Source organism: Bos taurus, chromosome 15 (genome assembly GCF_002263795.3).
Source record: "Bos taurus isolate L1 Dominette 01449 registration number 42190680 breed Hereford chromosome 15, ARS-UCD2.0, whole genome shotgun sequence".
NCBI lineage: Eukaryota > Metazoa > Chordata > Mammalia > Artiodactyla > Bovidae > Bos > Bos taurus.
Window position 1 is genome coordinate 80,152,327 of NC_037342.1, and position 16,639 is coordinate 80,168,965.

The 16,639-nt window shown below is 39.2% G+C and overlaps 1 protein-coding gene across 1 annotated transcript; it reads left to right on the forward strand.

The window, feature by feature from the left end:
* The first annotated feature begins 8,164 nt into the window (after positions 1-8,164).
* OR5AK29 (olfactory receptor family 5 subfamily AK member 29) lies at positions 8,165-9,094 on the forward strand. The gene has a single exon (NM_001390341.1). It carries the CDS (start codon positions 8,165-8,167, stop codon positions 9,092-9,094), a length of 930 nt encoding a protein of 309 aa, NP_001377270.1.
* Positions 9,095-16,639: the final 7,545 nt, after the last annotated feature.

Consider the following 16,639-nt stretch of genomic DNA (forward strand, 5'->3'; position numbering starts at 1 on the left):
GGAAGGTGACTGCAGCCATGAAATTAAAAGATACTTGCCCCTTGGAAGAAAAGCTATGACAAACCTAAACAGCATATTAAAAAGCAGAGACATCACTTTGCCAACAAAGGTCTGTCTCGTCAAAGTTAACATTTTTCCAGTAGACGTGTACAGATGTGAGAGTTGGGCTATAAAGAAGTTTGAGGGTTTAAGAATTGATGCTTTTGAACTGTGGTGTTGGATAAGACCCTTGAGAATCCCTTGGAGTGCAAGGAGATCAGACCAGTCAGTCCTAAAGGAAATCAACCCTAATATTCATTGGAAGGACTGATGCTGAAGCTGAAGCTCCATACTTTGCCACCCTGATGGGAAGAGCAAACTCACTGGAAAAGACCCTGATGTTGGGAAAGATTGAGGGCAGGAGGAGAAGGGGGTGACAGAGGATGAGATGGTTGGATAGCATCACCGACTCAATGGACATGAGTTTGAGCAAAATCTGAAAGACAGTGAAGGACAGAGAGGTCTGGTGTGCTGGTGTCCAGGGAGTCACAAAGGATCAGACATGACTTAGTGACTAAACAGCAGTGAGTGAGAGTGGCTCTGAGGACCCTTGACCTGTCTGCCATTGTCTGAACTGACAGCCGTCCTACAGGGACAGTTCCCTCCTACTATGCAGTGTACTGAACTTTTGGGAGAGAACTGTCCAAGCAGCACAGGGAGGGAGCAAGAAGAATGACATATAGAAGGACCAAAGCACAGAAAGGATGAATATATCAGCTGTCTGACACCCAGGAGACTGCAACTCAGTGACACGAGGGATTTTACTAAACTATGTAACACGTCCCAGACACCTGTCCCTCTGGTGAGCCAGTTATTCCCTTCTCCTCCCCCACAGCTTGATGGTCACTCAATGTCTTCCATGGCCTATGAGATATTCCTGAGGCAGGGAAGCAGGGATATACCTTAGGAAACCTGCCACTAGTAACACCGGCAGAGCTGTTGACCACAGGTGCACTGAAATTGAGTAATGGAGGACATGTGGTGCAGGACCCAGAGTCAGAGCTCTGTGAGATGTACACAGAAGTCTGCTGGACCTGGGGAAAGCTTTTGTCTTCCTGACCAAGAGCGTGTATGCAGTTGTCACCCTGCCCTCCGGGATCCTTTTTCCTGATTTGAGAAGTGTAGTGCCTAGCATTAGAGCAGACAGGTTAGACTGTGAGGCAACCAGCATGTGGAAGGGACTGAGAAAATCACAAAATGAACCTTGACTCCCAAACTATTACTATGAAGGAAAAATGAGTCTTTTTTGCAAAAGTAACAGCCAAAAATAAGTTGGATTTTGGTCTACTCAAAATGAGGAATATTGAATGTCAGTTCACCAGCCTTTGCCAATCATTTCCCTTCAACAAGAAGTTACAGACTCATTGAATCTAGCTTTCTCCTTTCACTGATTAAAGATGTAACCCTAGCAGCCTGATAGCCAAGGACTACTCAAAATCTCTTATTCCACAGATTGTTAACTGAAGCATTCTCATGGTACAAAGTGTAACCGAAAGAAAGAGAAGAGTGTCTTTATCCAGGGCTCGTTTTAAAATGTAAACATTATTAGAAAAAAAGAGATCCGAGTCAGTTTTTCCTTCAAATTAAAAAAAATGGTCAAAGTGGTAATACAAAAAATGTATTCAAATAGTAGTAACTCTGTCTGATTATAAATTTATATCAGTTTGGGCTTTCTTCTGATTTTGGTGATGAGACCAGTTTTCTAGAAGTGAACGCATATTCTTAGGCATAATAAAAATTGTTCAACCTGACTCATAATAAAAAAATTTTTAAAGGAATTGTTCTGTAACAGGACAACACACAGACAAAGAAAAGTCCCCAGTGACAGTAACATGATTAAATGTATCTTCTCTAGAGAAAGCTTGAATGTTCTTCAGCAGAAATGACTACTGAACATTGTTTATTCTAATTCCATTACAGCCCCTGGAAGCTCAGGTTCTCAAGGGAGCAAGTGTTGATCCCTTAGGCTTAAGCTTTAAACTCCCCAGTTAGAAGGAGGCACACAGAGACATTGGTGGGCAAACAGCCTGTACCAGTTGCAGAACGAGAATCTGGATGAAACTCTCATGTAAGTAGATCAGAGCACAGCCCATCTTTCAAACAGTCATGTATCATCCCAGTATGTGCTGGAAATGGTGGAACAAAAGGGTCAAAGTTCTAGTAAGTTTCACCCTGAGACCTAGAATAAAGGTTTCATCCCTGATGACACAGTGGAATTGGAGTAAGGGATCTTTGAACTGGGCTGAGCATTGCCCGAGGATATGAATGAACAATTGAGTGAAAGATTTAATGAATGAATGTATGATTAGTAGTCAGCAGTACATGACTTTAGTGTGTTATTTGCATGTGTTATGACCAGTTTTGAGTGCCCATTCAATGGCTGGCCCTGTGCTGGAGAGTTTATATAAACCACATCACTTTAAGTCACATTCACCATATAAAACAAAGTTATTTTAAAATGAAAAAGTGCTGAAGTTTAAAGACCTCCTCTATCTACTCCCACACCCAAGGATAACAATTAAAAGTTTGGCATGAATCCTTCCAGAGCCTCTTCATGGATAAATACAGAAAATTAGCTAAAGGAGGGTAAGTTCAAAACAAAAAAGTATTATTTTAAGAGAGTCCAGATTTACATACTATTCTGCAACTTGGTTTGTTCATTTGGCATTCTGATATGAACACTTTTCCATAAGGGTATGTATTTATCTCATGCTTGTTGGACTTATATATTGATTCATGAAAGAAAAATTGAAAGTGTTAGTCGTTCTGTCGTGTCTGATTCTTTGTGACTTTATGGACTGTAGCCTGCCTGGCTCCTTGTTCATGCAATTCTGCAGGCAAGAATACTGGAGTGGGTTGCCATGCCCTTCTCCAGGAGATCTTCCCAACCCAAGGACTGAACCTGGGTGTCCTGCATTGCAGACAGATTCTTTACTGTCTGAGCCACAGGGGAAACCCACGATTCATGGTATGAATCTATTCTGATTTATTTAACTCTGTTTCCAAACTTTTGCTGCTGTACATGGTGTTGCAATGAGTCTCATACCTTATAAGTAATTCTGTGATCCCAATTTTATATAAAGTAAAACTGAGGCTGAGGGGTAGACTTACATCATTTTTCTCTGTGAGGTTGTAGGACTAGAGTTCAAACTCAGGTCCTTTCTACTGCATAGTCCTGAATACAAATGAAGCTGCAAAGCAGCAGGTCTCAGAATAGGTTAAGCATGTTCAGAAACTTAGGTTCTTGTATGTCTGTGTGTGTGTGTGTGTGTGCCTTTGTACTGATTTTTACATAACTTGGAAAATGTCATGGCATACATTTCATTTGAATTCTAAGTAATTAACACAGCAAGTGTCATTATCTCATCAAGATTCTAGTTAAGTGGACTTATGATCAATGTTTGCTTCCTCTGACAAGCGCTTTCACCTACCGGATGGAAGCCTCCGTGACAGTGCTGCATTTAATTTATTTCACAGTAAATTTACCTGAGGAGGCAACTCACATACTTACTGGCCTTTAGCTCTCACTCAGTTGAAAGGAGAGAATTGTTTCTTGTTCCTTCACTGCAGAGTTATCCCACTGTGTTCATTTCTCAAGATGTTTGAAAGAGCCAGATTGTCAACATCAGTCGTGGGGTTTGGTTTGATACACTCCATCCCCACCACTAAAGGCCCCTTCTTATCCCAAACTGACCATCGCATCTGTGGAGGCACAGCTCTGTCTGGAGTTACTGACTCCAGAGGAAGGAGCCCTCTACTGATGTATGGGGATGTGGGGGTTTTGTGAGGAACTTCTGTCATTGCACAATATTTAAGGTGCATAAAAGTATATTTAAAATAATATAACAAGCATTCATGTCAGTTCAGTTCAGTTCAGTCGCTCAGTCGTGTCCAACTCTTTGCAACCCCCTGGACTGCAGCACGCCAGGCCTCCCTGTTCATCGCCAACTCCCAGAGTTTACTCAAACTCAAGTCCATTGAGTCGGTGATGCCATCCAACCACCTCATCCTCTGTCGTCCCCTTCTCCTCCTGCCTTCAATCTTTCCCAGCATCAGGGTTTTTTCAAATGAGTTATTCATGTAGCCACCATCTAAGTTTGGCAACTTGCTTTTTATTACTCAGTTTTCCATTTCAGAAATACATCTACATAAATGTCACAGCACCAGTTTACTGAATTCTCACTGGTTTATTAATATTATTTTTTAAAATAATATTAATAAAAGTTTTATTTTTCCTGAGTTCAAGAATGCTGCTATGAACATTCTTCTGTGTATGCATTCATATGTACACATATTTACAAGTCTAGTGTGCCTATATATCTTTGTTTATGTGGTCATTAATTTGTCTAGAATATGTACTTTGTGTGTGTGTGTGAGTTAAGTTTTATTTGAGGCAAAATAAGGGCTTCGGTCCTGGAGACAGCACCTTAGATAGTTCTGAGAAGCTGCTCCAAAGAGGTAGTGGGGGAAGCTCAATATATATGTTTTTGGTGAAGGAGGAGTTCACCACAATCGAGAACTTACTTTATAAGAGGTTTTCTGCTTGTCATGAGGAGCTGATGTCATCACGAAGGGATTTAGTGCTTTCCTAGATATATGGAGATGCAAGGATTCAGACATGAAATCGGTTCCTGAAAATATCTATCTGCCTAAAGACCTGTCCTACCAGTTTTCCTGGAGCACAGAATGCCTGAGTATCCACCCTGAACTCCCTTCTGGGCACATCCAAGGTCAACAGCTGCAGGAGCACAGGATTCAATCTGCGGAAATTGTGGAGGCAGATGGCAAATGCCCTTGGCAGTGCCAGTCTGTAGTTGATAGGTGTTGGGAGGCACAGTGCTAAATAGCCTTGAAGGAGAAAGTCCATCAGAAAATGGTGAAGGGACAGAAGTACCCAGGCATTGTACTGATTGCTGAAGAACATTTCCTGCCTTTGGCTATGCTCGGCGCCTAGATTTAACAATTAAACATTAAAGACGTTGCTTCAGAAAATGGGTCATGGATAAATACATGGGTCGTTAAGAATGCGCTGTTCCTTGAAGTATCTTTTACTGATTATATCCTAGCCTTGTCCATGTTCTGCTGGCTGTATGCTCTAAGCTGTTTATTCCTGGCTCCTATAAAAAGGCTTGACTGCAGAAATAAACTTGTCAGTCCTTGCAGAGACTGTCCAAGTGTTGTTCTTTCAGGTTTGCCGTTTCCAAGTCCTGGAGACATATCTCCAACAATAGGTTCTCCAAATGGTCATAAATTCAACTGTACTTTGGGAGGCATTTCATGACCATTCCATGCACACTGCTAAGGCTCTTTCCTAGTTCCAGAGAAGATTTTGCTGATAGACCATTCAGTGTGCTATTACTGGACTCAGTCTTATAATTAAAGATCTCTGGACACCTGTCTTCTATGGTCCAGGAAAACATTCCCTCTTATTGCATCTTCCCATAACTAGAGTGACACCATTACAATCATTGATCATATACAGAACTATGTATTGATCAACTGCGGCAAGCTGCCTAGTCATCATTATTTTCATTGGAGGCTCAGTTACATATTTGGTGTAAAGTATGTACTAATAATGGAGAAGGCGATGGCACCCCACTCCAGTACTCTTGCCTGGAAAATCCCATGGACAGAGGAGCCTGGAAGGCTGTAGTCCATGGGGTCTCGAAGAGTCGGACACGACTGAGAGACTTCACTTTCACTTTCATGCATTGGAGAAGGAAATGGCAGCCCACTCCAGTGTTCTTGCCTGGAGAATCCCAGAGACAGCAGAGCCTGGTGGGCTGCCGTCTATGGGGTTGCATAGAGTCGGACACAACTGAAGCGACTTAAATGGAAATTATGGACCAAAGGGAGGTATGTGTTTAATTTCATTAATATTTCCAAACTTGTCTCCAATGTGGCTATCCTAATTTACCTTCACATCAGAAATATGTGAGTCTACATTCTCACCTAAACTTTGCATTTTAGACTGAGAAGTGTAGAATTCTATTTCAAGGCAGTACTAATATACACATATCTGATTACTGGTGAGTTGTTATATGTGACATTTTCCTATTTGCCATATAAGTTTCCCTTCTACAATTGTCCCGATTATTTCATTTGTGAATTTTTCCCATGGGGCAATTTATAGAAATTACTTACACTGGATACTAATTCTTTGATATTTGTATGTGTTTCAAACAAATTTACATAAATAAATATTAGAATTAATCGTTTCAAAAATGTTTGGTAGAAGTTACCTGTAATATACTGGGTCTATTATCTGTAAATGTTTAATAAAAGTCAAATCACATAATGCTTTTAAAATATTTAAATATTTTGCACATACACACAGAGTGAGACACACAGTGACTACTATTACTCTATCCTGTTTTCCTGCTGCCTCTTTAAAAAAATAAATACTGAGAAAACACGAATAAGATTTATCAAATTATATATATGATATAAAATGTGATGTGCCATAAACACCATATGCCAGCAACCTAAAATGAAAAAGGTTTTATTATCGCATTTTACTATCCTGGGGAAATGAACTGGGAAATTAAGTTTACCCTTCAAACGAACAAGCATAAGGCAAATAAATGAAGACTTGTTATTTTAAATTTAAGAATTTCTGTTTTCTAAAGGATAAGAAAAATTAATAGATGATAGAATGTGAGAAAATTTTTCAGGCAAAAACTGATAAGGTATTCAAATCTTAGATAAACAAAGAACATATAAAATCAATCAATAGAAGGATTTATAAATAATATAAATAGGCAATTTACAAGACAATAGAAACCCCCTAGTCTAAGAAGAATAATAGACAATAATCACATTTTTGTAATTAAAGGGGATAAATGAATAAAAATGAGGCAACACTTTATACCTATTTTCCTGGCAGAAAAATATTAGGAAAATAACAAATTTTCACTAGGAAGTGAGGACATGGGAATCCCCATGCATGAATAGTATGACTGTACATCGGGATATCCATTATGGAAAGTGATCTGAAAAACTTTGATTAAGTTAAATATGAGTATGCCTGCAGATCAAAAATTTTTTCTCTAGGAACACATCCTACAAAAATTTCACTCTGGGTTATTTGGAGTGGAGACAAGTGGTAGGCAGTCTGCTATCCATCACTAGGAAAGCACACCGGTAAATTAGGATGCATGGACACCACGGAGCAGTGCTACTCAGTGTGTGATCCATGGACCAGCACCCATCCTTGGACTCTCTGTCTCTAGTCTGTGATGGGGCAACTACTGAAAGTGAGATCGGGTGCTTAAACGATCACAAAATGTTCACAATGCTGAGAACTTTTCGTTGTTTTTTACAAAAGTAAAGGATCACAACAGATTGGAAATTTTATAAAGAAATAAATCCTTTACCAACCATAAATGCTGTGATAGACACTTCCATAAGGAACTCTACAATTTCATTGAGACCATCATAGTAGAGAAGAGCTGCTAAGGAAAGGAAAAGGATAAAAGGAAAAATACAAAGATGAGTGTAAACAAGATCATATAGAATTCTATGGATTTCAAATACAATGATTAGTAATTAAACCAATTAGAATTTCTAATTAAAGTATATGAGCATGCTTGCATGCCCAGTTGCTTCAGTCGCATCTATTTGTGACCCATGGACTGTAGCCCACCAGGCTCCTCTGTCCATGGGATTCTCCAGACAATACTGGAGTTGGTTGCTACGCTCTCCTTCAGGGGAGTTGAACCCATGTCTCCTGTGTCTCCTGCATTGCAGGCAGATTCTTTACGCACTGAGCAAGCTGGGATGCCCAATTAAAGTATAGGGAGCATAAAAGAAAGAATAATTAGAGTATTTCTTTATGTATATCTCATTTGTTCCTGGATTGATGTACTTATGAAATACCCATCACTCTGCACTTTGAGAACACAGATGCTCTTTGATCCACAACATCCCCAAACTAAAAATATCTCAGTCAAATATCAAGGTTCAACCTTTAAATATCTAAGTCAATTATGTCATGGAAATTATTCTCTGACCCTACTGTGAAGTTATATATTGTACTCTTTCCAGTTCTAGAATTTAAGAATCACAATAGTCAGCTTTCTCTGCTCTTTCTTTGCAACTTTTCAGCTGATAATCATTACAAGCCATGGGACAAAACAATGGCACTGAAGTAACTGAATTCATTCTCCTGGGATTCACTGGTCAACACAAGTCTTGGCATGTCCTCTTCATAGTATTTCTAGTGATCTATGTCGTCGCCTTGGTGGGTAACATTGGCATGATACTACTCATCAAGACTGACTCTTCCCTTCACACCCCCATGTACTTTTTCCTCCAAAACTTGGCTTTTGTTGATCTCTGTTATGCCACTGCTATCACTCCCAAGATGTTGCGTAATTTGATGAGCACTGAAAATTCCATCTCATTCTTCGGATGTATGGTGCAGTTGCTAGTCTATGGCACCTTTGCAACAAGTGATTGCTACATCCTGGGGGCTATGGCAGTGGACCGTTATGTGGCCATCTGTAACCCACTTCGCTATGGAACTGTCATGTCCCAGAGAGTCTGCAGTCAACTCTTAACTGCTTCATACTTCATGGGTTTCCTGAATGCTTCTGTCAATGTAGGCTTTACTTTCTCACTGAAGTTTTGCAAATCCAATAAAATTAACCACTTTTTCTGTGATGAACCCCCAATTCTGGCCCTCTCATGCTCCGATATTTACTTCAGCATCATGGTACTAGCAGCCTTTGTGGGGTTTAACTTGACATTCACTATATTGGTCATCATCTTTTCCTACATGTTTATCTTGTCTGCCATCCTGAAGATCTCTTCTGCTGCAGGGAGGAAAAAAGCCTTCTCCACCTGTGCCTCCCACCTGACAGCTGTCACCATTTTCTATGGAACACTCTCTTATATGTATGTGCATCATGGTACCATAGAGTCTCAAGAGCAAGAAAAAATGGCTTCCATTTTTTATGGGATTGTGATTCCCATGTTAAACCCTATCATCTACAGTCTGAGAAACCAAGATGTAAGAGAAGCCCTAAAAGGGATTGGAAAAAAGTGTTCCTAGACTGAACATCAATTACTAACTCAGTATGATTCAACAAGCAAGGAACAATTCTCTCATTTTTCAACAGCAGAAGGTGTTTCAAATATTTGTGAGTTCCAAGTGAAGTGAAAGTCACTTAGTCATGCTGACTCTTTGCAATCCCATAGACTATACAGTCCATAGAATTCTCCAGGTCAGAATACTGGAGTAGGTAGCCATTTCTTTCTCCAGGGATCTTCCCAACCCAGGGATCTAACCGAGGTCTCCCACATTGCAGGTGGTTTCTTTACCATCTGAGCCCACCAGGGAAGCCCCAAAATACTGGGGTAGGTAGCTTGTCCCTTCTCCAGTGGATCTCCCCAACCCAGGAATGGAACCGGGGTCTTCTGCATTGCAGGAGGACTCTTTACCAGCTGAGTTACTGGGGAAGCCCATGAGTTCCAAAGGCATTCTTTAATTATATCAATGGATCTGAAATTTAATGAAAACATCTTGTGATTAAACAATTTTCTAATTCATGTGTTTCTTGAAAGTGTCTGAAAAGATCTTTGATACTCCTTTTGAACCTTTTGATGAGCCCTTTTTTCAAACACCTGCCCTTAAAAAAGAACAAGAAAATAAAGTGTATAAAATTTTTAAATACCCTCTATATGTATAATATAAAAAAATCTCAGGACAAAGATCTTTTTTAGTGTCTGGTACTATTACTCTAGCTGTGAGTCTATAGCTAAGCTATTTTACTTTTATAAAGAATAATTGAAAGTGCCATTTTTTGAGAAAACATGCAGAAAGGTAAGGGGGAAAACCCCTTCAGTGAATCTGCATACATATGCAGACATTATGAAGTAGTATCTGTCCTTTCTGTGTATGTTCTCTAACCAGCTAGGAAGCTGACACAGGAGTCAGGCAAATGCAGATCATATCAGTTCATTTTGGTAAAATTGTATTTTAAATATAACATGAATCTCCAGCAATACCATCTTGCACATATATAACATGCAATGAATAATTTGGTGCTACAGAATGGACTCATTTACCCACAAGTGAGGCCTTGAGGTTGGAGGAGTTGAGGTTGAACGGAAGAAGTTATACCTGAGCTTGAACATGAGGGGGGAAAAAAAGAATTAATTACACACCCATCCTGTTGACAAGCATGTTTAAAAAAAAAAAAAAAAAGACTTGAGATCATTTATTATACTTCTTTCAATCTCACTCGTCAGTTAAACCATAGGATGTTGTAACAATAGGATGAGAGTTCATTGCCTTCTTCAATGTTTCCAGAAGTTCCAAATTGTGGACTGAATTACGAGCATAGAAGCATAGCGATATGGATCCAGTTCTAACACAAACAGTATCAAAAGAAACCAGATAATACCAGCCCATGCAACAGGGTGCATTTTTCTGCACTCTGGGAAAGAAAGCCCAAAATTATGAAACTCTGATATTACTTAAGGTTGCCGGTGACCTGCTCATATTTGCTTTGCAGAGAGAAACCTTATCTTCACCCGAAGTGTAAGCAAATCCTCTTCTGAGAGGAAAGGAGAGATGTTTATATTTACCACCCTGAATCATCTCTGAAGACAGAGGTGCTTCTAAGTTTTAATATTTTGATAAGTCTCCTTATACAAACATTCTTTAATGTAATATCTTTAAATACCTTGCATAGAGAACTTTGTGTAGCTATATTCATGAGAAAAACCTGTATATTAAATAATATCACCTTATTATTTACAAGGTGAAAGATCACAAAATGCATGGATGAAAAAAGCATAATGGTACTGTAATAGTAAATGTTAAACTTACCTCTCCCAGTTCATGAAAGATCAAGTTGAGAAAAAAAAATTTTAATAAAGTTACAGAAAAACTATTTGATATAATTAATGAGAGTAAATACATACAGAAACTCTATATTGTGGAAGCCTACCAATCAAACACACCTAAAATCAAAATTTAGGTTTATTTTGCTTCTTTAGCTCACTCCACAGAAGCTATAGACATCTCAATAAGTGGGAATGGGCTTTTTATAGAATACATGCTTTGCTTAACAAATCCAAGTATGAAATAAGGAAGCAGGTACTCTCTAGATTTAGTTACCAGCAAAAAGAAGATCAGCAACTGGGCATCTCAGTAATTAGTGCTCAAGAGGTGCAAAGAATAAAGTAGGAAAAGCTATAGTGAGAAAGTAGCAGATACTTAGAGATTTCTTAGTCTTTTTACAGTTTCCTTGTAGACTGAGGGAATCCAGTTAGAAACGCTGTTTCTAATTGGTTTTTTGTGGCTATTGATACTGTGATAGACACATCACAGTCTGGTTTATTGGAAGAACTGATTTTCCCCTTTCAAAATAACTTGAAATCAGACAAATATCTTTCTTTGTTCCTTCTTTTTCTTTCTCTCTTTCTTTCTTTCCTTCCTCTTTCCCTCCCTTTCTTCTTTCTTTCCTTTTTTTTTTTTAATTCTTTCCTATGTCCTTTTTATATGTCCCAGAAAGAATTACAGAAATACAATGGACTCCAAAAATCAGAAATAGTGTAGAAAATATTCTCTGATCTAAAGAAGTAGATCTAGAATTTAAAAGTAAAGCTTGAAGTTAAAAACACCTAAAATTCTACCACTTAAAACTGAAATTCTCATTTAAACAACACTTTGGTTGGTTAAAAACAAAATTGAAAAATATGTATAAAATAATATTTTACAAACCATGACATTACAAACTATAAGAGGTGTTCAAATAAATTTTTATAACTTTATAAATATTTGAGTTAATAAATAGGAAATAATGATAAATTAAGTAAGTATACATTTCAAGGCATCAGAAAATAATATTAAAGAAAGGAGAAGAGAGTAGCGATTATTTTTAATTGATGTTGAAAACCCCATAAATGACAGAAATAATAAATGAAAGAATTCATTCTCTGAGGAGAAGGAAATGGCAGCCTGCTCCAGTGTTCTTGCCTGGAGAATTCCAGGGATGGGGGAGCCTGATGGGCTGCCATCTATGGGGTCTCTAAGAGTCGGACACGACTGATCAACTTCACTTTCACTTTTCACTGTCATGCATTGGAGAAGGAAATGGCAACCCACTCCAGTGTTCTTGCCTGGAGAATCCCAGGGACAGGGGAGCCTGATGGGCTGCCATTTATGGGGTCAAACAGGGTCAGACATGACTGAAGCGACTTAACAGCAGCAACAGCAGCATTCTCCAAAGCTAAAAATAACAATAAAGTGGATAGCTAATTTGGGGAACAAAGAACATTTAAAATAAGAGAAGAACACTGAAATCAACAATATCCAACTGTATTTGAGAACCTAATGAAATTAGATTTTTTTTTTTTTTTTACTAAAAGAATGTTGATTGCCAAAAGGTAGCAGAGAGGAGATTAAAGAGCATTTAACATACAAGAAAGTCATGATAGTGCAGCCTTCCTCTAAAAAAAAAAGCACCACATCCATTTGGAAAGAGAAAAAAAAAGTCTAGAATGACCCAAAAAAAATCTCTAATGAAGACCAAAGTTGCAGGGCTTTAGATGCCTGTTACAGAGAAGGCAATGGCACCCCATTCCAGTACTCTTGCCTGGGAAATCCCATGGACGGAGAGGCCTGGTAGGCTGCACTCCATGGGGTCGCTAGGAGTCGGACATGACTGAGCGACTTCACTTTCCCTTTTCGCTTTCATGCATTGGAGAAGGAAATGGCAACCCACTCCAGTGTTCTTGCCTGGAGAATCCCAGGGACGGGGGAGCCTGGTGGGCTGCCGTCTATGGGGTTGCACAGAGTCGGACACAACTGAAGCGACTTAGCAGCAGCAGCAGCAGCACTCTGCATATAAGTTAAATAAGCAGGCTGATAATATACAGCCTTTCCATACTCCCTTTCCTATTTGGAACCAGTCTGTGGTTCCATGTTCAGTTCTAACTGTTGCTTCCTGACCTGCATACAGATTTCTCAAGACTCAGGTCAGGTGGTCTGGTATTCCTAATTGTTTCAGAATTTTCCACAGTTTATTGTGATCCACACAGTCAAAGGCTTTGGCATAGTCAATAAAGCAGAAATAGACATTTTTCTGGAACTCTCTTGCTTTTTTGGATGATCTAATGGATGTTGGCAATTTGATCTCTGGTTCCTCTGCCTTTCCTAAAACCAGCTTAAGCATCTGGAAGTTCATGGTTCACATATTGTTGAAGCCTGACTTGGAGAATTTTGAGCACTACTTTGCTAGCATGTGAGATGAGTGCAATTGTTCGGTAGTTTGAGCATTCTTTGGTATTGCCTTTCTTAGGGACTGGAATGAAAACTGACCTTTTCCAGTCCTGTGGCCACTGCTGAGTTTTCCAAATTTGCTGGCATATTGAGTGCAACACTTTCACAGCATCATCTTTTAGGATTTGAAACAGCTCAACTGGAATTCCATCATCTCCACTAGCTTTGTTTGTAGTGATGCTTCCTAAGGCCCACCTGACTTCACATTCCAGGATGTCTGGCTCTAGGTGAGTGATCATACCATCATGATTATCTGGGTCGTCAAAATCTTTTTTGTACAGTTCTGTGTATTCTTGTCACCTCTTCTTAATATCTTCTCCTTCTGTTAGGTCCATACCATTTCTGTCCTTTATTGAGCCCATCTTTGCATGAAATGTTCCCTTGGTATCTCTGATTTTCTTGAAGAGATCTTCAGTCTTTCCCATTCTATTGTTTTCCTCTATTTCTTTGCACTGATCACTAAAGAAGGCTTTCTTATCTCTCCTTGCTATTCTTTGGAACTCTGCATTCAGATGGGTATATATTTCCTTTTCTCCTTTGCTTTTGGCTTCTCTTCTTTTCATAGCTATTTGTAAGGCCTCCTCAGACAGCCATTTTGCTTTTTTGCATTTCTTTTTCTTGGGGATGATCTTGCTCCTTGTCTCCTGTACAATGTCACGAACCTCCATCCATAGTTCATCAAGCACTCTGTCTATCAGATCTAGTCCCTTAAATCTATTTATCATTTCCACTATATAATCATAAGGGATTTGATTTAAGTCATACCTGAATGGTCTAGCAGTTTTCCCTACTTTCTTCAATTTAAGTCTGACTTTGGCCATAAGGAGTTGATGATCTGAGCCACAGTCAGCTCCCAGTCTTGTTTTTGCTGACTGTATAGAGCTTCTCCATCTTTGGCTGCAAAGAATATAATCAGTCTGATTTCAGTGTTGGCTATCTGGTGATGTCCATGTGTAGAGTCTTCTCTTTTGTTGTTGGAAGAGGGTGTTTGCTATGACCAGTGCGTTCTCTTGGAAAAACTCTTATTAGCCTTTGCCCTGGTTCATTCTGTACTCCAAGGCCAAATTTGCCTGTTACTGCAGGTGTTTCTTGACTTCCTACTTTTGCATTCCAGTCCCCTATAATGAAAAGGACATCTTTTTTTGGGTGTTAGTTCTAAAAGGTCTTGTAGATCTTCATAGAACCATTCAACTTCAGCTTCTTCAGCATTACTGGTTGGGGCATAGACTTGGATTACCGTGATAGTGAATGGTTTGCCTTGGAAACGAACAGAGATCATTCTGTCGTTTTGGGGACTGCATCCAAGTACTGCATTTCGGACTCTTTTGTTGACCATGATGGCTACTCCATTTCTTCTGAGGGATTCCTGCCCACAGTAGTAGATATAATGGTCATCTGAGTTAAATTCACCCATTCCAGTCCATTTTAGTTCGCTGATTCCTAAAATGTCGACGTTCACTCTTGCCATCTCCTGTTTTACCACTTCCAATTTGCTTTGATTCATGGAGCTAACATTCCAGGTTCCTATACAATATTGCTCTTTACGCTGGAAGCACTGGACCTTGCTTCCATCACGAGTCACATCCACAGCTGGGTGTTGTTTTTGCTTTGGCTCCTTGTCTTCGTTCTTTCTGGAATTTTGTCTCCACTGATCTCCAGTAGTATATTGGGCACCTACTGCCCTGGGGAGTTCCTCTTTCAGTGTCCTATATTTTTGGCTTTTCATACTGTTTATGGGGTTCTCAAGGCAGGAATACTGAATTGGTTTGCCATTCCCTTCTCCAGTGGACCACGTTTTGTCAGAACTCTCCACTCTGACCCGTCTGTCTTGGGTGGCCCCACACGGCATGGCTAACATGGCATTGCTAGTGTTAGCAAGGGAGTTGTATACTTTTTAATTAGTTATTACAAAAAATTAAAAGAATGTCTGGATCTTACTAGACCCATTCCTGTAATTTACATTTTCAGATAACAGGATTAGCCAGAAGGTTTTCAGGAAGGAGAAACTGTCCTCAAACAGGATACATTGTTGTTATATAATCCTTAATACAGAGTTTAAACTGAATTGTTTGTTGTGTAATTATCAGTTGGAGGCTTAAAGATAAAAACGTTTTATGTGACTAAGACTAAGGAAGGTAGGGGGAAAAAACGTTTGTCCTTTCCACCTCATTGAGAATTCCAGACCCCTCATTCCTTGGAGACCCCCCGACTTCTTATCAACCTGCCTAGGAATTGACTCTCTCAAGTTGAAAAGATATAGAGGGGAAAAAATAAATCAACAAATATATGATCAGCAGATTTTCAACAATAATACTTAACCAATCTCATAATGAAATTATTCTTCTCAAAAAAATTGTGTTGAAAACTACTCTGTGGTCTCCCCTCCATGTCTGCAGTTTCTAAATTAGTGGATTCAACCAACTATGGATTAATAATAGTGATATTTTACCCATAGGGTTGCTCCCTGGAAGACCTCCCTAGCAAAACTATCATTATTTGACCTAACTGAAAGTTCATTCAATGTAAAGAGACTTTCCCCCAAGTGCATTTGTTTAAAGAAATATGAAGTCATACTTTAACGCTGCAGCTGCTTACAGATGTAGCTAAGTGTTGAGCCAAACAATAGGAAAACCAAAAAGCCTAAAAACAAAAGCTAGAGAATGAAATTTTCACAAGGGTATGAAAAACTTCCAATATATTCCTGAGAATTACAAGACTGTGACCATCTTGTCTTGTAGGACTGTGAGCTGTCCCAGGGCTACATTCATTTTCAAGAAAGACTTAGGAAGAAAAACACCAATACAGTACACTAATGCATATATATGAAATTTAGAAAGATGGTAATGATAACCCTGTATGTGAGACAACAAAAGAGACACAAATGTATAGAACAGTCTTTTGGACTCTGTGGGAGAAGGAGAGGGTGGGATGATTTGGGAGAATGGCATTGAAATATGCATAATATCATGTATGAGGTGAATCGCCAGACCAAGTTCGATGCATGATACTGGATGCTTCGGGCTGGTGCACCGAGAAGACCCAGAGGGATGGTACAGGGAGGGAGGAGGGAGGGGGGTTCAGGATGGGGAACACGTGTATACCTGTGGTGGTCATGTTGATGTGTGACAAAGCAAATACAATACTGTAGAGTAATTAACCTCCACCTAAAATAAATAAATTTATATTTAAAAAAAAAAAAGAAAGACTTAGGAAAATCTTAGACATGAACTCTAGCTAATCCTAAAGCCATACTTAAGCAGGAAGTCAAGGCTAAGATGACATTATAAACTACTTTTACTGAGGGTT

Coding starts and splice junctions, on each gene's coding strand:
- OR5AK29 (NM_001390341.1), top strand. CDS start 8,165: ATGGGACAAAACAATGGCACTGAAGTAACTGAATTCATTCTCCTGGGA.